The sequence below is a fragment of the Peromyscus californicus genome, unplaced genomic scaffold (assembly GCF_007827085.1).
Source record: "Peromyscus californicus insignis strain IS unplaced genomic scaffold, ASM782708v3 Scaffold_19__1_contigs__length_69161282, whole genome shotgun sequence".
Lineage (NCBI taxonomy): Eukaryota > Metazoa > Chordata > Mammalia > Rodentia > Cricetidae > Peromyscus > Peromyscus californicus.
The window spans coordinates 49,492,519-49,516,915 of record NW_026294491.1 but is presented as its reverse complement, the minus strand read 5'-3'; the positions used below and the strand labels follow the sequence as shown (position 1 = coordinate 49,516,915).

At 36.9% G+C, this 24,397-nt stretch overlaps 1 protein-coding gene across 11 annotated transcripts in view; it reads right to left on the bottom strand.

The window, feature by feature from the left end:
- Positions 1–24,397, bottom strand: part of Col19a1 (collagen type XIX alpha 1 chain) — a 339,939-nt gene that overhangs the window by 155,493 nt on the left and 160,049 nt on the right. For all 11 annotated transcript variants that reach the window (XM_052745271.1, XM_052745270.1, XM_052745262.1 and 8 more), the window contains one exon: positions 3,272–3,325. In XM_052745271.1, coding sequence (XP_052601231.1) covers positions 3,272–3,325 — 54 coding nt within the window. The remainder of the gene's footprint in view (positions 1–3,271; positions 3,326–24,397) is intronic.

Sequence of the window (24,397 nt, the reverse complement as noted above, 5' to 3'; positions counted from 1 at the left end):
CTGTGAGCTGTCATGTGGGTGCTGGGAATTGAACCTGGGTCCTGTGGAAAAGCAGCCATCACTCCAGCCCCTCTCCATAAATATTAAAGCACTCTCCTTTTGACTTCTTGGTCCTGCTGTGTCCTGGGTACCTGCCTGCTTCGTCCTTTGTTCTCATCATGGGCCGAATACTCTCGAGGCCTCCACATAGGCTGTCACTCCTCTCAAACACACTGTACTCATAGCATAAGATCAATATTTATTAGCTAAATTCTAAAATTTGCATTGATTAATAAAGTGTATAAGACTAAAACTGTGAATCAAATATTTTACTTACAAGATTTCAAAAAAAAAGTTAAGGTGAAATTGATGGCATAAAACAAAGATGAAAATCAGTGAGGGTAAACATCCCCATACATCTAAAATGCACATTGCTATAGAATAGTGTTGAAGTTAAAATTGGTTTTTAGTATAAGAACATTAATTTTATAGTTTATTAAATGAATAGTTTACAAGCTAATGTCTAACAGCTTAAAAGACAAATAAAATCAACTAATTAAAATTCAAACAAAGTTCTATTTAAGTACCCATAAAAGTAGTGTTGTCACTGAATAAATAGATACCTTTATGTCACATACACAGTGTCTTAATAAAAATAACTGTAGCAATATATACATGCTTCTACAATATTTGGCATTTTTCAAAGTATGGCTCTATGTGAGACTTGTGATTTATACTCATCTTAATTGTGAGATAATGTTATATGTTTAAATAGAAAGGAAATCTAAGAAGTTAATGATTCATATATCATTAAATGTTTCTCTTTAAAGACATTGTGCCTAGAAGTTAAGTCCTGGGGTCTTGCCACATGTTTTATATTCCATTTTAACAATCTTAACAAGAGTCAAACACCTGCAATCAAATTTACACATTTGTTGACAGTGGATCAATATATTTTTTTTATAGTCATGGGTTTTTCTGTAGTATTCTATGTCAAAATTCAATGAAATGGAATAATTATCAGTCTTAATTTCTGAAGGTGGGCGTGCATGTTTGTAAGTATGTTTATGCATTTGTGTATGTGTGTGATGTGTGTGTATATGTATGTGTGTGTGTGTATGCACATGCATTCAGACACATCTACATCTCACCCATTCATATAGTTAATGTGTTTTGAGGATGAGTGATACCTGGCTCTCATGAAGAGGAGGAATGTTGACACTTAGGGACATAAACATAAATCTACAAGAGTGCATGCCTTACATTAACTCACTTCCTGTTTAAGTTGTTCATATGGTAGAGGAAACATTATTGGACACATTCAGAAATTATTTTTTACTATGGATAATGCCACTTATCTTCTTTGAAATACATGGCATTTTTTGAGAGAGCAGTGGCAACAGGGACAAGCTATACAGAACAGTGACTGTAAAATCCTGTTTCATTATCTACGGCCTGATGCTGTTGTTTTTCACAGAAAATAAAAAGGAAGTAATAGGAAATGTTCTGGAATACACACATTGATAAGTGGGGTATATTTGCATTAAAATAGTGATTGAGCTATATAGTTCAAATAATTGCCTCTGCAATTATGAAAGATACATCAGCTTCATTTATCCTTTGACCTATCTTTTTGCTGAAATGAAAGCTTTGATAAGGCACAATTTTAATTTGAAGTATATTTAAAAAACCAAAACAAAACCTTCATTTGAATAGTTTCTCATTTCAGCTAGCACCTGACAAGTCTCTCGTAATCATCTTACAAGACAAATTAAGAAACGTGGGTGTGAAGGAAGTAGAATTCACATGCATTTGCATGTACTTCGATTAGCATGTCACAAGCTCATGACAAGATGGCAGGCTATGCTGGTATTGCCTGGGTTGGCAGGTCCTTTTCTGTTTAGAATTTATTAATGATTTCAATAATATAAAGATGGGGGTTGCTTGACTGGAAACCGTGATTTTTATCCTTTAAAACAACAACAAAATCCCTGGGAAAAAAGTGTCCAAATCCAGAAGATGAAATATAACAAGGATTGTTCTAACACTGCGATATAAGACAACTACACAACAGGGAGAACATGACTGGCAGATGTTTTCATTCAAACAAAAGAGGGCAGTGTTTACCTGAGCACAAGGCAGTGCAAACCCAAAGCATCATCCCAGACTAGAAGCAGCTTAGACTGTCCACGGTATGGGGCTTACCTGACATATTGCACTGCACCCTAATAAGAGTGTATATTTCTAGTCCCGTTCTTGATACCTGCAGGAGGTCAGTTAGTGTTTGCTGGGACAAACTAGTAGCCTGCATTGGGCTCAGAAATACATAAAATAGAGGGGAAATAATATCAAGAGAATTGCTTCTTTATCAACCCACAAAAGGCAGACCTTAATAAATTGGTCTTCAGATATTTGAAGTACACTGATATATTTGAAGGATTTGATTATTTCACAGAGGGTAGAAATGAGATTCATATGAACGAATGAGAATGATTTAAAATATACCTGGACAATGAGAGAAAACATGACCTCTACTTTAGGAGCCAAAGTCAAGTCATTTAAAACCGTGTCACAGAACCCTCATCCACACTGCTGGAACACTGATAAAGCCTGCTTCATATAGCACAAAGACTTGATAAGTAAGCATATGAGAAAGCATGTAAAAACATGTGAGCCTCCAGAATCAACAGGAAATGGTAATATGACCCATGGATGGTGTGGCAAGAGTCCCAGCGAAGTGGACCAGTTGCCAGAATCCTTCAGGGATTCACTTTGCTGGAGAAACAGAGACGCCGCTCTGGCCAGGGATAGAGGTATTGTGGTATTTCCAATTACAACTAATATTCATTTATTGCCCATTTCATCTTGGTTAGAATCAATAAATAGTAATTAAATGAGAGTTACAAAGAGTCACTAACGTCAATTAGTTAATTTAGGTCAAGAGCATAGCTAATATCCACAGTTTTTAGAGAATGTGTGACTAGGATGGACTTCTACCAAAATACTCATTAACTTAACTCAAGGATGAAAACTAAGGCTAAGTACTCTAGACCAAATTAGGGCTAATTGATTTTGTACAAATAATCATCTGTACATTTGTGCTGCCAATTTTGAAATATGTAGACTTTTCTGATGTTAACCTTCTGTCAAAATATCTCATCTTACAGTCTGTCTTTGGTAGTTGATATCCTTCATGCACCTGTTTGCTATATTTTTATTTTATTTCATTAGTGCTCAAAAATAATTATCGTCTTAGTTAGCAAACTCTCCCAGCTGTTCCTCATTTACTTACCCTCTGACCTTCTTTTCCAGGTGGACCTTGGGGGCCTTGTATCCCTATGGAGCCCTGTGAGGGAAACGGAACACATGTTAACACTCTAGCTCCAGTGCGTCTGCCATGAAAGAATGTAGTGATAACTGATACTCATTTCAGGGATGAGACCAAACAAATTTAAGTCATTTGAGCTCCTCCAAGGTCAGTCTATCATTCTAATAATATATTAATAATGATAAATGGCTCTTCATTGTTTGGCTTATTTTTGGACCTGATTCCAGAAAAGAGTAAATGGAAGTTCTGAATCAAGCAAGAGATTAAAAAAAATCTTCTTATTACTGGAACCCCATATTGCCAAACTATCACACATGGATACTAACAATATTTGCAAGCAGAAAAAGTACCTTTTGCATATTTAAACTTTATAAGCAAAACTACAATTTTGTTGAGAGTAGCTTTGTATCTTTTTAGAAAACACATGATTATGTCACTGGCTTTAGATATGTCTATTTATAACATGCACCTTTTAGTATCTTACATATTATTAAATGATTTCTCTTATTTTCATCAAATGATGAAGGAAAGTCATTATTTTTCAGATTATAAAAAATGTTGAGGAAATCCCAGGTGCTGTTAATTTGAAAGTCAAGTCTCTTGAATTTTACAGTATTCATGATTACCAGATTTCCTGGTGAACCTGAAACTCAGACTATATTGCTATTCTTCATCTTCGGCAATTATTGTTGGTTATTCCTGGTCTTTCCTAATGCTTCTTCCTTCCCCTTTGAACCTTCAAATGGGCTTTATGTGGAATTTTACACTCATCTTCAGAGTTCGCCCTTTCTTCATGACCTCCTCTACCTGTGGGCTTCACATCTTTTACAGTGATGATTCCTAGACCCAAAGCCTTAGTTTATCTATATGCAGATCTAACAGCCAAATGCCTGTGTGACACACCCACTTGGATATCCCACAGACATCTGGAATTTGGCATATCGAACACTGGATGTACAACCCTTCCTAACTCCTCTTTGGCATTCCCCACATGAGGACCTAAACAGTCTTGTTGCTCAATCTAGAAATCAAGCTCACACCCCACCCTCTCCTCTCTCACACTCATTCCTCACATATAATTACCAAGCCTGCTCAGTGTTTTGTATTTGAATCCATTTCTCTCCATTCCCATTGCTGTCAGATGATCTGCCTGTCTGCAAACCCTCCTGATGATCCTGTCACCACCAAGCTGGACCTCAGAAAACCCAGCTTCGCCTCCCTATGTCTCTCCTGACTTGCCTGCTGCTTATGATGGTTTAAAGTTTCTTTTTTTCAAACCACACTGCAATTCATTTAAATGGCGTTCATGTAATGATTTGTCCCTTTGGCCAGGCTCTGAGCTATGATAGGTGGAGTCTATCTTACTCAACATGGTATGGGAGCATTACTGGCTATAGAAAAGCAAATATCATTGGAGAATCAAAACCCAATAGTAAAAAAAATGGATGAAGACACAGGTTTTTAAATATTTATGATTAACTTCTTATATATTTAAGTACACAAAATGATTTGAGATAAATAAGCAATTTAACTAAACCTAAAAGCGCTCTATCTAGAAGAACAGAGGCTTGGAATTCTTTGTTGCTGTTTCCGAATTGGACTCAGAGCCCCTTGCATGCCAAGCATACGCTCTTCCACTGAGCTGCACTGCCGGAGTTCATTTTTATAACATGATCTTTTTTTCTTTAAAAGTCATGACTACCTTTAAGTAAACACTGGGCATTTTTGTGATGACCCATAACTACTTATTATGAAGGTAATCATTTCTATTTTCTATAGAAACTATTTTTTTTTTAAGAAAAAGGATATAAGACAGGCAAGCACAGTTATAGCTTGGCAATTAGGGGCTCCACTTGGTTTGGGCTGTGTGCAGACCCCTCTTGTAATAACTCACCTAGAAGCCTGAGGCCCTTACCCACAGGCACTACCTACACCCAACCCTCTCCCCCACAATGGAAGATCTCCACCTGAACTGAGCTACAGGCACACCCTACACCCCGCTCTAAACAATAAAGTATATCTTCTTCCCCTTAATAATAGACACAGAGAGCTGCATAGATAAAGGAAATGTGGTACCCCATATTCATTCATATTCATTCCATAGTCATTCATATTCTAGTTATGCCTGAGTACACGGTGGGAGAGGATACAGTCTCAAGTGCACTGTGGTGCATGAGCCGTAAAGCAAAGGGCATCCTCTGAGTGCACTTATAGTGAGCATCCTCTGTTTACCATTTATGTCTGTAAGTAACTGGTGATGCATACGTTTACAGAATCTCAGCCTGCCAATCAAAATAGAGAACCGCCTGTGCTATTTCTATTGTAAATCCCTACCCAACAAATCATCAGGGGCATTAAGTACCTTTACTCATGTGGCCTGCTGCCATGCTTGACAGCACATTTCTTTATGATCCATATTATAACTTCGCTTTGAATAATGTCCCCTTGCTACCCTATAATAGTGTGAGCCTTTTCATATCTGAAAACACCTGGCCCAAATTCCAACCACAGTGGTGACATATGCCTACATACATGGCTTTACCATCTGGACATTTATTTTTAATAAAAATTTGATCAATGTATCTTAAATTTTTATTCATATAGCTGTAATTTGATTAAAAATAACAAAATTCAGTATAAATTATTGTAACAGATTTTTGAACATTAGTATAAAATTTCTGTTTGTTGCGAATTCACAAATCCTTGGCATCTTCACCACAGTTGATGCATAAAAGCTATACATTTATCACTGTCATTATTTTATCTGATTTGGGGGGAAAATAATTGTACAAAAGTATGGCGAGCCTACATCTTACTAACTTAGGCAGGAATAAAACTTGGAGACTAAGAAACTGATCAATTTTATTTGTAATTATAAAACCACTTACAAAATGATATATAAGCAAGGAAAGTTGGCTCATTAGGCTAACTCCAAGATGAAAACAAATTCCTAATGTTTGTGAATAAACCAAATGTTGAAATTAAAATATACCAATATTAATTACAGCATAATTACAGAGATGCACCATTTTATACAAGACTGACACAATCTTGGCTCCAGATTAAACTCTTCCCTTTAGCCCTCAGGAGAACTACTATATTTCATGAATAGTCAAACTAACACATACACAACATTTTTGAGACTCATCCAAATACTGACAACTCCATCAATGTTTTTTAAAAAAACATGAGTTTCTAAAACACACACACACACACACACACACACACACACACACACACACACACACATCAACTTTCATCAAAGGAGTATGCTTAATTCTGGGAAATATAATTAAAATTCTGTTCCCTTTACAAGTCCTAAAAATTATATTTCGAAGTCTGTACAATGTAAAATAGTACATTTTGTTTGGAAAGAGTTCAGCATATTAAGAAATACGAGACTCTTGTGCCTCACGGGCCACAAACTTTGTTCCCACTTCACTTCTGCTAAGTGAAGGAGCCAAACAACAGACTGATGAAAGCTTCGAAAATTCTACGTCATCTTTAACAAATAACTTTCTATTAAAACCATCCATGGCATCTTACATTTAATCTTAGCCATGCTGCCCCAAAGTTCAGAAATTTTGCTCCTGGTGTGCTGGCTGGCTATCAACCTCAGGACTCAGGTTCCTATGTGTAAATGCCCTGCCATTGAGCCAGCTCCAGAACACTTTATACTGCAGTACTGAATGTTAGCTGACATTTACAAAGAAAACTAATTTTAATATTGACAGAAGTAAGACAGATCCATTAATTACACACACACACATAATGTTTTTCCAAACTGAGAAGTTATAATTTGGGGATATTTTATTATTTACAGTTATGCAAGCCTATATTCTTTCTACTTAGTAAGGTCAAATAATAAATTTATTCATCACTTACTATGAAAATTAGAGATCTGCTTAAGCAGTGGGTTGCCTGAATTAAATGTGAGAACTCGGCACTTGATTTGGAACCACTCTGTTATTCTGTCTTACTTGGGTTTGTAAATGACATTCTGTATTTACTGTACTTAACCTTCCTTTGATTATGAGTTCTGGAGGATAGAATCTATTATATATTCTATTTCCACCTCCCTTACAGAATCTACTCAATAAATGCACAGTAGGCCAAATCACAAAGAAGAAAACATTGATATAAAGCAATGCTTGGTGACGATATTGGGAATACAACTCACTATACATATTATTATTATTATTTTCATGACTTAGATTTCAATATTGTATTAGAAAACTAACTTTTCCCCTTCCATCCCCCCTTTGATATTCCTAAATATCATCCTTTTACTTTTAAGTCTTTCTTTGTTCCTGAATTCTACAAGTGAAAGAAGTCATGTGATACTTTAATTTAGGTTATCCTCCAAAATTTGATGATAAGACCCTATTGCTGAAGACTCTATATGCTTGAGTCTTAGAACATGGAGGAATCAATCTGGTCCTGACCTGGAAGCTTCATGCCCACTGGCTAGCTTTCACAATGCTGGAAGTATTATGTGCCCTACTACAGGAGAAATAATCATCAACCGTACCCAGAAATAAACTCTGTGAGCTACAATAATGGCCAGCTAGGCAAGATAGGCCCTCTGGTGTAAAAGTGGCATGGATATTATTTTGGGAATAACTAACCTCTTCTATTTTTACCTGAATTTAAGCCCTGCCCCATAAAAGGGACTCTGAAAATGAGTCACAGTATTGAACCAACTCCTAAAGATGTCTCATTATGCACATAGATGAATGCATCTCTGAACTCTCATCAGAGAAGCTTCTTTTTTGTAATTACAGTGATTAACACAGAGACTCAAAATGGGTCAATGCAGAAAATGACAAATGTGAGATGCTCCACCCTGAATGGGACTTCGGTATCACACCCTCTCCTGCCCCTCCCAAGGCTCAACGTTCATCACAACACAGGAGCTGGAAAGATTTTAAGAGCCCGAGGAGGGGGATGATTGCATTGAAATGGGATCTGGGAGACAACAGGACACTTGCACATGACTCAGCAGTTGTTACTGCATGCACAAGACATGCACAAGATTGAACCATACAAAATCCCAGCATGGAGGGGTAAGGTGACCAGGAAGTTCATCCCTAGCTGAGGAGCTATTGACAGTCTGTGGCTGCTGGGAGAGGGAAAGTCAGGTTTTTGATGTTTTGATTTTCGTCCAAGAATGCAGCCCCCGAGAGACTATCTATGGTCCAGTAAATGGCCCTACACTGTACCACGCACATACCGACAGCATTAAGTGGACTTGGTGGGTTTTTCAAAAGGAACACATGGATGGAGAGATGGAGTAAGTAGAGTGAAAAGTAGGTGGAAGGGAATGGAGGGCTGACTTGATTCAAATACATTGTATGCATATATAAAATAAAATTACAGATAATAATAATTATTAGTGCATGTGAATGAAGTGTGTGGCCTGGCACGTGTGTGGAGGTCAGAGTACAACTCCGTGGAGTAATTTTTTTTCCTTCCGGATTCACACGGGCTGTCAGGCTTGTGCAGCACGTGCCTTTACTGACTGCATCTTCTCACGAACCCAATGACATTTGTCTTTTTGAGATGGGCTTAGTTCAGTTAACATGATGATATGATGTGCCATCCATGTAATTTCTCTCTTCTATGTGGCTTCTAAAACTCCCCTGGGTACCACAGTTCCTCTATCTATGCACCTCTTGTTGAACATTGGACTGAGTTTGTAACTCAGCGGCTGTCAATATACATCAACAAACATGGGTATGCAGATTTCTGTGTTGTATACTGACAAAGAAGCCTTTGGATACATGCCTATATGTGGATATCATATTGGAATTTTATTTTCTCTTGTAGAAGTCTCCATTATGATTTCCATAGTGACCCTACCCATTTACATTACAGCCAACAGTATAATAAGCATTTATCATTCCTCCCTGTCTCCATCAGTTTTTTGAGACAGACTCTTTATCTAGCCCTGGTTGTCCTGAAATTTGCTACGCAGACCAGGCTGACCTCCAACTCACAGAACTCCACCTGTCTCTGCCTCCTGCGTACTTGGATTAAATTGTAACTGGGGTGAGATGTAATATCATTGTAGTTTTTGTTTTCATTTCTGTTGTGACTAGAGACTTTCTATGTGTTTATTAATCATTTGTTGTTATTTTGGAAATGTGTCCAGTTTATTTGGTGATTTATTGACTGGACTATCTGCTCTTTTAGTATTAGTTTTTGAGTTCTTTACTCTGGTTGTTAACTCTCTGTCAGATGACTAGATGGCAAGATTTCTTTGCTTTTCTTTTGCTTATTTCTTCACTCTGCTGGTATTTTTTCCTTGTCATGCTGATACTTTGTAATTTAACACAATTTCATTTATTACTTGGAGGAGTACTATTCAGAAAGTTCTTGCCTATGCCAACAGCTGGGTGTGTTTCTCTCCAGGTGTTTCCAAGGTTCAGGTCTTTGATCCTTGAATAGATTTTGTGCAAGGTAAGAAATAGAGATCTAGTTTCAGCCTCTATGTGCACATCTAATTTTCTCACCAGCATTTGTAGAAGACATCGACTTTTATCTAGTACATGTCTTTGGCACATATGGCGATAGGTATGTGGATTTATTTCTGTGTCCTCTGCTATAATCAGTTGATTTACATATCTGTTTCTGAGTCAGTCAGTACCATATTGCCATTGTTACTGTGGCTCTTAGTATATTAATAATTAGAGATCTGGTAATGTGATACCTCCAGAACTGCTCTTTTTGTGCAGGATGACTTTGCCTTTTTGGGTCTTTTATATTTTTATATTAATCTTAGGGTTAATTTCTATTTTTGTGAATAATGTCATTGGAATTTTGGTGGTGATTGTATTGAATCTGTAAACAGCTTTCAATAATACAGTCATATTCACAATATTGTTTCTGCTGGTTTATGAACCTGGGAAATCTTTACATCTTTTGATATCTTCCTCAGTTTCTATCTCCAGTTCATTTCTTTCTGAACTTGTTTGCTACAGTTCATAGAAAAGCTAATGATTTTTGCAAGCTGAATTTGCATTCTGTTTGTTAAAAGTGTTTATGCAGTTTCAGAGTTTTCTAATGAATTCTTTAGAATATTTAAAAATAGAGCCGGGTGGTGGTGGCGCACGCCTTTAATCCCAGCACTCGGGAGGCAGAGCCAGGCAGATCTCTGTGAGTTTGAGGCCAGCCTGGTCTCCAGAGTGAGTTCCAGGAAAGGCGCAAAGCTACACAGGGAAACCCTGTCTCGAAAAAACAAAACAAACAAACAAAAAAAAAAAAATAGGATCACAATGTCTGTAAATAGAAGCAATTTGACTTATTTTTATATTTACATCTCTTTTATTTTTTTCCTGCCATAGTGCGATAGCTCAGGAATCAAACACTATATCTAATAATAGTGTAAAGAGTAGATGCTCATACCTCATTTCTGATTTTAGAGGAAATGTTTTCAGGTTTTTTTACTCCTCATTCAATGTAACATTGATAACATTGGTTACAGATATGCCAGGTACATCCTGTATTATTTTGGAGTATGCTGCTCCCAACCTTTCTGCTTATTCAGGGATTTTATCATTATTTGGAATGTTGGACTGTTTTGCAAATCTATTGAAATCATGATTTTTCCTTCATCTATTTATGTTATGTTACATTTATTTGCATGCTATGAATAATCCTCCACATCTATGTTCATGAAGAAAATTGGCCTATAGGATTTTATTTTTGTAACCTGATCTTGGAACTGTTTTAGGATTATTACCAACTTTATAAAATAAGCTTGGTGATGTTTCTTCCCTTTCAGTTTCATTAAATAACTTGAGATTATTAGCAGTGTTATTAGTTCTTCTTTAAAGACCTAGTAGAGTTCTGTTCTATTCAATCTTATTCTTTTTCTTTATTTAGAGACTTTTTAATAATACTCCAATCACATTTCTTGTTATTTGTTTATATTCTCTCAACTGAATTCTGGTAGGCCAGTCAGTGCAGGAATTTATCCATTTCTTCTGGTTTTCCCATTTTACTTCAGTGGTATTTGTTCTTAACATCTTTGAAAAAACATTTATTTTATTTCGATTATGTGTATACGTACATGTCTCCATGTGGGTATTTGCACACGTGCTCAGGTGCCCATGAAGGCCAGAGGGATCAACATGAAATCAGAGATAAAGGTGGTTGTGAACCACCCAACAAGGGAAACAAACTCAGGCTCTCCATGAGAGCAGAAGCACTTGAAAACTCTGAGCCATCATTCTAGCCCCAGTGATTCCCTTTTGGACTCAATTTTAATTTGTGTCTTTTCCTTTCTTTGGTTAATTTAGTTAAAGGTTTTTCGATTTTGCTTGCCTTTTCAAAGAAATAATTCTGCTTCATTATTTCTCTGCAATATTCTGAGGCTTTTCATTAAGTGGCAACCTGATCTCTAACCCTTCTTGTCACAAATGATGGGTTTGGCTTGTTCTTGCTTTCCTGAAACATCACAGTGTAACGTTTTAAATTGATTTATGTAAAAATCTCTATGAATTTTTTAATGGAAGTACCCACAGCTATGTATTTTTAGAACTCTTTGTTGTTTCCTAAATATTCTGTAAATCAATTTTCCCCAAACTTTTTCATTTATTCTAGAAATTAAAAAATTACCCCAAATGTCTCACCAATCCTTTAAAAGTACCTGTTTAATCTCCATGTGTTTGTACAGTTTCTAAATTTTTCTCTTTCTATTGATTTCTCATTTTATTCCATTACAGTCTGATAAAGAAGAATTATTTTGCCATACTTTTATATTTGTTAAGGCTTGCTTTATGGTCTAAAATGTGGTCCATTTTGGAGAAAGTTCCACGGGCTGTTCAGATGAATGTGTATTCTGCAGCTGTTGGACAGACCATTCCATTAATGTTTATGAAGTTCATTTGATCTGTAATATAGTTTCACTTTGAAGATACGTTGCTGACATTTGTTTTGATAACTATTGATGACAGTCGGGTATTGAAATCACTCAATATTATTGTGTATGGAACTGTCTGCCCTTTTGTGTCCAGCAGCATTTGTTTTAGGCAGCCTGGATACATCAGTGTTCAGTGCATATGGATTTACAGTCATATTTTCTTAATAGATTGAGAAATTTAACTCTCATTTATCTTCCTCGTTCTGAAATTATCATTGTGTTGATGTTGAAGTCTGCCTTACGGTTCATTTACTAATCACACATTGACTGAATTTCATCTCACGTATTAAACTTAGTAAAATCTTTGGTCACTTCCTCATGCTATTGTGCATATTTTCTAGAGTTTTGTATTATTAAATGTTTGGACATATGGTGCATTTATATGCCTTCTATATATTCTTATTCATTTAACTAGGTAATGAGTGCCTATCCCTTCAATCCACTCCTTTCATTTATTTAGTCTGCTATCAAAATACCAGAAATAAGGTTATTTCTAAAATGTTACAGATGTACAGATTTACTTTTGTGAAAGAGAAACCCGAGATTGTATTCATTTTTATGAGAGAAGCATCTATATAGGCATTCATTGCTAGTCAGTGGAGTTCTGAATGTTAAAAATCTTGACAAAGAGCCGGGCGGTGGTGGCGCACACTTTTAATCCCAGCACTCGGGAGGCAGAGGCAGGCGGATCTCTGTGAGTTCGAGGCCAGCCTGGGCTACCAAGTGAGTTCCAGGAAAGGTGCAAAGCTACACAGAGAAACCCTGTCTCGAAAAACCAAAAAAAAAAAAAAAATCTTGACAAAGAATGGAATTCATAAGACTGATACATCTTTTGGCTAGAATCAGAAATATGTAAAACGTGGTCTTAGCCAGCTAACACATTTCAAGTTCCAGAGAGTAGCTATTACAATGTGTTACATTTCACACAGTTCTCTCTGGACAATTGGCTGATTATTTAAGACACACTAGGGCTTATCATTATAGAAGCTGGTGTAAATATTTAGCTGAGAAATTACTTAGCATTAAGTGGTTCAGAACAGCATTTTGAAATGTTTGGCAAATATAGCAGATGTTTAGTAAAGTTAATAGGATAGATTAATTGCATTTGAACATATTTCCACTTGTGAAAAGAGGCAAGATATGTTTATAACTTCTCAATCAAAGAAAGGAGCTGAATTAAATCAAAGCATTTTCTTTGTGTTACCTGCACCCCCTTGTCAGAAGTGCTGAAGTACATGCAACACCTAATAGCCATTTTGACTAAAATGTTACGTGAATAAGCATACTTTAAGTGTTATGTTTATTGCTTTATAATATGCTTCATAGGCTTGAAACATAAGATTAAACGTATCTGTATAAGTTTAAAATGCTACTAGGTTTTTTTCCAAGTAGAACGCACAGTATTAAAGGTGGGAACAGTTTATCTGTCAATGTAAAAAAATCTTATCATTAGTTTGAAAACAACAAATTTTCCTTAATTAAATATATCAGAATAAATTATTTCTTATAAGTATAGTTGGTTCTTTTGAAGATTAGTGGGTTTTTTGATAGGAAATCTCTTTTATTCAAGACAAAGTGACTACATAAAAATATACATGATACATGGTCCAATCACAGAAAGTGTTTTCGTAGTAGTTATGAAAAGTAAAATAAAAAATGTACATGAACAATTTAAAGGAATCATTAGTTTATATTATATTTAAGAATTAGAATGACATACACAATTTCCTTAGGATATGTGTTAAGAAAATTAAGTCTATGTTTATATCAAAAGTCTATGGTTTTATTATATGGAGTTTTCAGTGCATACTAGTAAATGGATATCTTTAAAATGAAGAACAGTACAACTCATTCCACAAATTAAAAAGGTCTTTATAAACCTTCCCAGTAACATGAACATGAGATAGTTTTTTTTTTTAATCTGTGACTTCTGAAATATTAGCATGTGCAGTAATGATTTGATCATCGGCTTCTGTAATTAAGTTTTCTAATTGGATGGATAACTGATTCCTACCAGCAGTCAAGTACAGTGCTTTCAAATCCTAGCAATTCAATCTAAAATCCCCAGAAGTTTGAGACACCAGATACATGATTGTTAATCATTCCCATGGTTTCAGAGGTACAATTTGGAAGTAACCTCAGCCTATGTTGGGTGAATTCAGAAAACACATTCTTTTACATTATAGATTCTGAAATGGCTAGTCTTTGATGCTATATATGCATTTGCATAGTATATGTTAAAAGATCAAGCGTGTCTTTGAATTTGGAAAGGGAGACATCATATTCCCCACAAACATCCCTCCAACACTGATGTTTTGCTCTTACTGTAGCACTTTCTACTTGGATGTTGCATAGACACCTTCAGCTTCCTTCCTGTGGCCACATTATCTCACACTGCACCCTGAGTCTGGTAGGTGTGAATGGATGGATGACTATTAAGGTTCTAATTCCTTACATGACTCACAGTATTTCTGTAGTAGGCAGCAGTGAGAACATCGATTGATGCAGATACAGAAAATCCAACTTAGATAATTGCACTATTCATCCACAAATCCCAGTTAATGCCAAATAATCCAAGCTAGTTCTTACTTCTTATGGGGTCGAGGGTGAAGGCAGACACAAGACTTGCACTTGGAGAAGCTTGCCCTTCATTACAGGAAGAAGTATAACCTGTATTCTTTAACTTGTCTCATGGCGATGAGGATTAATTTTGGAAGTATTTACTCTTGAAAAATAGAATAACACAGAAAATTGAAGTATCTATGCAAATTCTTAATTAGTAAGAAACAGAATCCATAAAGTTATTTAAAGTGCCTGTGTGTATAGCTGGGGCAATGGCCCAGTTAGTATAATACTTGCTTTGGAATCATGAGGGCAGGAATTATATCTTCAGCCCCCACATAAAGACCAGACCTTGATGCCTGTATTTAGAACTATCCCAATTAGATTAATTAAAATAGAATCTGTCACCAGGCATGGTGGCACACATCCATAATGATGGCACACAGGAGTTGGAGGCAGAAGGACTGTGAGTCCAAAGCCAGATTTGAACACAGCAAGACCCTGTCTCAAGCAAATAATTATCTCATTTATCCTATTTAGAATATTAGACTCTCAGTGCTGGGAAGATAGAGATCATAGCATCCCTGGAGTTCCCAGGCCAGTCAACATAGCCCCGTGAGAGACCCTGATCCAAAACACTAGTTGGATGGATCCTGAGGAATGACACCTAAGGTTGATCCCCGGGCTCCACACACACCTATACATTCATGTACCTGCATGCACACACATACTCATGCCGCAGGCCAACACATCTACATTCACACAAATAAATAAATGAAAGAATGCTCATATCATTTTAAATACCAAGTGGTTTTGCATTGATAATGACTTTTAAATTCACCCTCACTTATTTATTACAAACATGTTGATATGGTGGTAATTTCACCTTTGAGTTATTCTTGACTGTACAAACTTCTAAAAATGATTTATTTCATTATTCATTTATGTGTGTGTGTGTGTGTGTGTGTGTGTGTGTGTGTGTGTGTGCATGCATATGTGCATATGTGCACAGGTGCCTGGAAGGCCAAAAGGGTGTCAGTTCTACCTAGATTTACAGGTGGTGTGAGTCACCAGACATGGATGGTGTAGGTGCCGGGGAAACTGAACTTGGGTTTTGCAGAAGAGCCTCAAGTGCTCTTGACCGTTGAACATCCTCTCTGACCCTGACTTATATACATTTTATTTAGATTTATTTATTTTGACACTAATCTAATGAATGAAATGGTTTGGATGCAGTTAACTCAGTGCTCGGTTGACAAAACTAGTAGTCTGTAATCTGTCCAACCCACTTGTATCATCTGCTTTGATGACGTACATGAGGGGCACACGGCAGCTTCAATGTTTTCCCCTTTGTTGTGTGTTTGTTTCCTTGAGACACGGTCTTTCTATGTACAAAGCTGGCCTTGAACTCACAACCCTTCTGCCTCCAACTCCTGTGTGCCATAATTGTGAGTGTGTGCCACCATGCTTAGTGACAGGTTCCATTTTTAATTACTCTAATTAGGATAATTATCTAGAGTTTGGGGCTAGCTTTTTCATACATCATTGGCTACATAAAGATTGTCATAAATAATAATTCAGATATATGCTGCTTTAAAGTATCTTCTAAAGAATTGGCTCTGTGGTAGAAGATTAATTTAACATCATTAGCAACTCTCATTAGTTAGAGCTTTGCAGAATAAGTGATTGGGCTGCATGAAACTCTCTGAAATTTCAGAATTAAAATGAAATTAGTGCTGAGACATTCACCCCACGTGAAACACCTCCATACACACTGCAGATGACAATGCTACCAGAATGAGTGAGTTGCAACTGATTATGGTTATGAAAACCGTATGAAACACAGAAAAGTCTTTCGTGCTGTATGAGAGACATTAAAAAGTGTTAACGACAAATTTGAAATACGATTCCCTTTCATATTCTTTCTACAGACCCTCCTCCTTCATGCCAGAGGAAGCCATTTCCCAGAGCGGACCAGGGTGGTAGTAAAGATGAGGAGTGATTAAATAAAGATAATGAGAGAATCAGTGTTTGACTTTCTAGAGCAAACAAAGGGCTATTTAACCAACCCAGGGTAGTAGTAGCCTGGAAAGTGGTCCTCCTATGATAAGAGTGTTACTAAAGACCACATGCTTCCATCCTACATCCCAGAATATGCTTTCATGTGCCCTCTTGTAAGCCATGAACTTCCCAGTGCAGAGGAAGGAGATGCAGGGGTAGTTATACCCTATCAAAAAGCGGGTGTAGAAAAGTCCTTTCCTTCTGGTTTCCCTTGTATGAGGTTCCAGAAGGATGGAACAAGCCGTTGTTCTCACTTTCCCTCTTCTGAGGAAACTAAGAGGACCAGGAATCCAAAACAGAAGTTAAACTTCTTGGCAGGGTAAACTTTAATTCTAAGGGAAATATTTTTCTGTCTGCAATTCAATACTGGCACAAACTGTCACTCAAGTGTATGAGTAGAAAACAAAATTCAAGACATGCTAAGTCTCGGGAAAATATCTTTCATTTCACATGTTTTGGATAATTTGCTTGAAGACGTGTCTACACAAATGAAGACACAGAAGCAAAGCAGAAGATGACAAGGAAAAGGAACAGCAGTGAATCGATGCCAACCAGCAAACAATAAGAAAACAACCAACAACCAACCAACCAACCAACCAGCAAACAATCAGAAAATAACCAACAACCAACCAACCAACCAAAAAACAATAAGAAAACAACCAACCAACAACCAACCAACCAACAAACAATAAGAAAACAACCAACCAACAACCAACCAAAAAACAATAAGAAAACAACCAACAACCAACCAATCAGCCAGCAAACAATCAGAAAATAACCAACAACCAACCAACCAGCAAACAATAAGAAATCAACCAACAACCAACCAACCAAACAGCAAACAATAAGAAATCAACCAACAACCAACAACCAACCAACCAACAACAAGAAATCAACCAACAACCAACCAACCAATCAACAAAATGACAGATAATATCCAGACAAACAACAAAACAAATGAAAACAAGGGACATGCCAGTTGAGTTTCCTTTCCACAAAAGCTAACCACTTGTAGAGAAAAGGGCCTGAGTTGAGTTCCTGAAAACAAGAAATGGTGACCAGTGTGAAAAAGATGAAAGGCCTTCCCAGGAAAACAAGACAGTCATAAATGCTGGGAAAAAGAGCAGATAGTAAAAACAAAAATACCTGTTCAAGAAGGGAGATTTATACTGCTTGACTGTAAACGGCGCTTACAGTCACCAAAATGCAAGCATCTTAATAACAAAGTTGTGTTACCACTGTTCACTCTTCCCTCTAGCTGGACATGTATGTCATTTCTAGTGACGTGATGTCATAGATGAGAGAGACTACACACTGCTATATTTTCTCGTTCAAAGTAAATGTGAAAATTTGATGATAGTGTGAAGTTGTAAGTCCCCCCCACACACAAGAGACTGTATTCACACATACTTGCCCTAGAAAGTGTGAGGGTGTATCTCTATGTCTTTATCAACATAATGAATTACCAGTCTTTTAAAACATCTTTGATGGGTTTCAGTTTCTTATTCTTATGAATGAACACATGTATTTTGGTATGTCTAAGAGGCACCTTATATTTAAAGAACCAATTTAGTCTCTATCTAGGAACTGAGTTCACATCATTAACTATTTTATTTAACCGAGTTTTAATTTTTTTTGTTGGCTTTCAAGCGCCTTTCTGCATATTAGGAAATTTAGTCCCTTATTATAAATGGTAACTATTTCCCATTTGGCAATTTCATGGCCTATCTTTTTTAAAAAACAGATAATTGTTTATTCATATGATTAAATGTGCATTTTTTCATTTATACTTCTGTTCTTTGATATTAAAAATACACTCCTTGGGCCAGTAAGATCACTCAGTGTTCATAGGCACTTGGCAAGCTTGACAACCTGCATTCTGACTCTGGAATGCACATGGTAAGAAGGAAGCACCGACTCCATGCAGGTTGTCTCTGACATCCACGAGCATGCCCCTGCCCCACACACTTACACAGCCCCTTGCTGACATATAAGTAAATAAATACAAAAAAATATATTCATTACAAGGAAAAGGAACAGCAGTGAATCGATGCCAACCAGCAAACAATAAGAAAACAACCAACAACCAACCAACCAACCAGCAAACAATAAGAAAACAACCAACAACCAACCAACCAACCAGCAAACAATAAGAAAACAACCAACAACCAACCAACCAACCAACCAACCAGCAAACAATCAGAAAATAACCAACAACCAGCAAACAATCAGAAAATAACCAACAAAATTCAGCATTTCTGTAAAACATTCCAGTTCAGTTATCCATTTTTAAGGTCTTGATCTATTTAGTACTTTTATTGACATACTCCTCAGAAGGGATCCAACTTTGCTTTTCAAATGCTGCATAGTTAGTCCCAACCCCATTTATTAAAATCAGATTTTCATGATAAGTCAATCAAAGTACTGCTTGACTTTTGACTCTGTAAATGTATTGATTTGGGAAGAATTAAAATTTTATTTAAAACACTGAATGCAGTAAAATTAATAAAGCTAATTCTCAAAGATATGTACAGAACCGAACTTGGCACTTGGAATAGTAAAGAAGTGCCTTGATTTTCATATCTGGCAACTTACCCTAAAGCATGCTGAAGACAAGATTCCCTCATTGGGAAAAGTGATATCTACACTGCAATAATTTACTAATTTGAATAATAGGAAATGGCTATTATTATAATGTAAAATATGTGTTTAATTATCACCCTGTCATTAGACACAATTTGTACTTAATGGTGCCAGAACCAGAGAAACACACTTTATAGATTGAATAAACCCACATGCCAAGGTGGCTTCTGAAGACTTACTTTTTCTTTCACAAGCTCGCCAAGTACTCTGTGAATTTACACCATAAGGTGGATTTTGATAATTTGTGCACTAGTAAAAAAAAAAAAAGTGGTTGCATTGGTTGTATTTTGGCTTTTTGGGATGCTAAGTAGGGAAACATATAATAGCAGTTTTTATCCTGAGAAAAATGTCTGACCCTTCATAATGTTATTCTAACAAATGAGTCCAACGGCCAACCATTTTCAGTAGAAACTATATTTCATATCAACAGGCAAATATCTATGTACAAATATTTCTTAGAACTTTGCCTTTCGGAAACAAGAGTCATACTATCAAGCTATGTAACTGCATCTATTTTGCAGGTTGATGGGTGAAGGCAATGCTGCTCTTAATTCCAGGGTCAGTAGCATCAACAAGATTGATCATGGCATGTCACACAGACCCCTAGGATATCTGGAGTCACTTTTCAGTTTATTAGGTTAGTTAAATGGTTTGGGTGTGCTCTCCAAATAAACAGACTGCGAGGCTACCAAAGACACCTAATTTTCAATTTGCAAAACCCTAGGAAGTTGGCATGAAAGTAAATTATAATTAGTGTTTTCATAGTATCTCAAAGAAGCAAAGCAATCAGAAAATTATTTTCATGCTTCTGAAGAGTAAGCGGTGTGTCTAGTGTATAAATCAAGAGAATCTGAGTCAATGCACTCTGAAGTCAGGAGCACACAGAGCATCTCAAGCAAAAACACAATACTGAGGAAGAGGCAAATAAGCATGGCTTGTAAAGACTCTTCTGGCACCATGCAGACCTTCCCCAAACTTCCTTTCCCTAGCTCATCCCATTATCCCAGCTCTCAACACCAGGAGGCACTCCCTGGGAACCCACCAGCCACTAGCCGGGGAAGCAGAAGGCTAACTGTAGATCAATCTTCACCTCTTGTTTCTCTCTTCCAATCTCCCCCAGTCTTATCCCAGCTCTGTAGTGGACCACCTGCTGCACACTCCCCTACCCTTACCACCCTATCCAGGGGATGACATAGGCCTTGCCCTCCAAATTTTCTTCCTCCAACTCATTACTTTATCCCCGCCTCCAACTCCAGTGGGCATCCCCTGGGAACCAGCCAGGCAAGCCTGCCAGAGAAAGAAGTAGGACTACAAAGCAGGTGGGCGAGCTTCAGATCGTCACTCTTCTCCTCCACATCCCATCTCCCAGTCTCGTGGCCAGCTCTGTAGCAGACTACTTCTTGTGGCCTCAATTCATTCTCTGCCCTCATTCCCAGAAGAATAAGCAGATCCTGGTAGACCATCCTGCTTTCCTCCCTCCCATGGGCCCCCTCAGTGTGCCCCATTCAGCCCATTCCCATTCCTAAGTGTCAGTTCCCAATAACTAGAAACACATTTGACCAGGAACCTCCAGTGGCCACACCTATCGGGATCGTAGAAGAATCTATTACTAGGCAGCCCCCAGTCACCACATTCTAAGTACCAGAGGGGGCAACGGAACCCAAGACACAAAACAGCCGCGCAATAATGACAGCACATATATCAGTACCTAGCATTACAACCTTGCAAAAACCAGAAGCCTACATGCCAGTGCAAAAACTCAATCAATAACAGCAAAGACAATGTGTGTCCCCTCTGTAGCCCCCAAAATTTGACATAGTAAATTTTGAGAAAATTGCAGCATAGCTGAAGTCCAAGACAAAGACCTAAAAAGAGCCTTTCTGAATATGATAGAGGTCCTTAAAGAGGAAGTAAATAAATCCCGTAAAGAAATTAATGAGAACATAAACAGTGGAAGGAAATGAATAAAAAAGTTCAAGACCTGAAAGTGAGAACAGAATGAAAGAAAACCCAAAGTGAGGGAAACCTGGAAATGAACTCAAATAGGAGCCTCAGAGTTAAGCCTCGCCAACAAAATACAAGAGATGAAAGAGATAATCTCAGACACCAAAGACATGATAGAGGAAACGAATACGTAAGTCAAAGAAAATATTAAATATAAAAATTTTCTGCTACAAAACAGTCAGGAAATCTGGGACACTATGAAAAGACAAAAATCTAAGAATAATAGAGATAAAGGAAGGAGAAGAAACCCAGGTCAAAGGCACAGAACATATTTTCAACAAAATCATAGAAGGAAATTTCTCTATCCTAAAGAAGGAGATACCTATTAAGTACAAGAAGCATATCGGACACCAAATAGATGAGCATAAAAGAAAGTCCCCTCATACACAATAATCAAAACATTAAATGCATGGAACACTACGTGTATGGAACAAGGAAAAAATAAAACCTGCTAGGGAAAAAGAACAACTAACATAGAAAGGCAGACCCATTAGAATAACACCTGAATTCTCAGTGGAGACGCTGGAAGCCAGAAGGGTCTGGACGTATTTTCTACAGACTCCAAGAAACCACAGATGCCAACCTAGACTACTGAACCCAGCAAAACTTTCAATCACAGTAGATGGAGAAAATAAGACATTCCATGATAAAACCAAATGTAAGCAATATCAGTTTACAAACCATGCCTACAGATGGGGCTAGAAGGAAATTTCCAGCCTAAAGAGATTAACTACACCCATGAAAACACAAGGATAAGTAATGCCAGAAGAGCAGACCAAAAGAGGGAAACACACACACACACACACACACACACACACACACACACACACACACACACACTCAGCAAAATAAAGGGCATCAACAGACACTGATCACTAATCTCATTCGACATCAACAGTCCAAATTCCTAATAAAAAGATGCAGACCAGCAGTGTGGATGAGTTAACAGGATCTATCCTTTTGCTACATCCAAGGGGAAAAAAAAACTAAGCATCAAGAATAAACCTCACCCCAGGATAAAAAATTTAGAAAAGATATTCCAAGTGAGTGGACTTAATAAGCAAGCTGCTATGCCACTTTAATATCTGACAAAATAGACATCTAACCAAAACCAATCAAAAGAGATAGAGAAGGATATTACACACTCACCAAAGGAAAAATCCACCAAGTGGACATTGCAATTCTTTTTTTTTTAAATTCATCTATTTATTTTACATCTCAGTCACAGCACCCCCCATTCTCTCCTCCCAATCCCTCTTCCTCATTCCCCCTCCCATCCTCCTGACATTCCAACTCTTAACATCTATACACCAAACACAAAGTTACCCAAGTTCATAAAAGAATCATGACTATAACTTAAATCACATACTGACCCTCACACACTGATAGTGGGAGACTTCAGTACCCCACTCTCACCAATAGACAGGTCATCTAGACAAGAACTAAATAAAGACATGCTGGAAGTAACTGGCATCACAAAGCATATCGACCTAACAGACATCTATATAACATTTCACCTAAATACAAAAGCATATGCGTTCTTCTCAGCACCTTATGGAACTTTCTCCAAAACCGATCACATACTTGGTTACGAAGCAAGTCTCAACAGATACAAGAAAATTAGAATAACACCTTACATCCTGTCTTACCACTATGAATTAAAGCTGGATGTGAACAACAATAGAAACAACAGAATCATATAAACTTATGGAAACCAAAAAACTCAGTGGTCACTAAAAAAAAATGGGAAGACAGAAATTACTAAAGAAAGACTTTCTAGAATTGAATGAAAATGAATACACACCATACTCAAACTTATAGGACACAATGAAGGCAGTTCTAAGAGGCAAGTTCATAGAACTAAATGCCTACATTAAAAAAATGGAGAGATCACATACTAATAACTTAACAGCATGTCTGAAAGCTCTAGAACCAAAAGAAGAAATCACACTCCAAAGGCATAGATGGTAAAGACAATAATCATACTCAGAGCTGAAATCAATAAAATAGAAACAACAACAATAAAAAATACAAAGAATACATGAGACAGTGAATTGATTATTTGAGAAAATCAATAAGACTGAGAAACCTTTATCCAAATTAACTAAAAGATGAAGAAAGAATATCCAAATTAACAAAATTAGAGATAAAAGTAGGAGATAACAACAGATACAGAGGAAATCCAGAGAATCATAAGGACACACTTTAAATACCTGTACTCTACCAAATTGGAAAATCTAAAAGAAAGGAATAATTTTCTCAATACATACCACATATCAAAGTTAAATTAAGGTCAGATAAGCAATTCAAAGAGAACTTTAACCCCTTGTGAAATAGAAGCATGCATTAAAAGTTTCTGAACAAATAAGGGCCTAGGGTCAGACGGTTATAGTGCAGAATCTAGCAGACTTTCAAAGAAGAGTTAGTGCCAGTACTCCTCAAATTATTCTACAAAATAGAAAGAGAAGGAACATTGCCCAATTCATATTTCAAAGCCATAGTTACCCTGATATACAAACTACATAACAACTCAATGAAGAAAGAGATTTGCAGACCAGTTTCCCTTATTAACATAGTTGCCAAAACTGTCAATAAAATACTTGGCAACAGAATCCGAGAACACATCAAAAAGATCATCCACCATGATCAAGTAGGCCTCATCCCAAAGATGCAGTGATGTTTAACATTTATACACTCATAAATATGGATAAATATCGACCATATGGATAAGCAAACTGAGAGACAAAACCACATGATCACCTCATTAGAATGCCTGTGATAAAATCCAACACCTCTTCATAATAGAAGTCCTGGAGAGTGTAGAGGTACAAGGAAGACATCTCAACATAATAAAGGCAGTTCACAGCAAGCCCATAGCAAACATCAACTTAAAT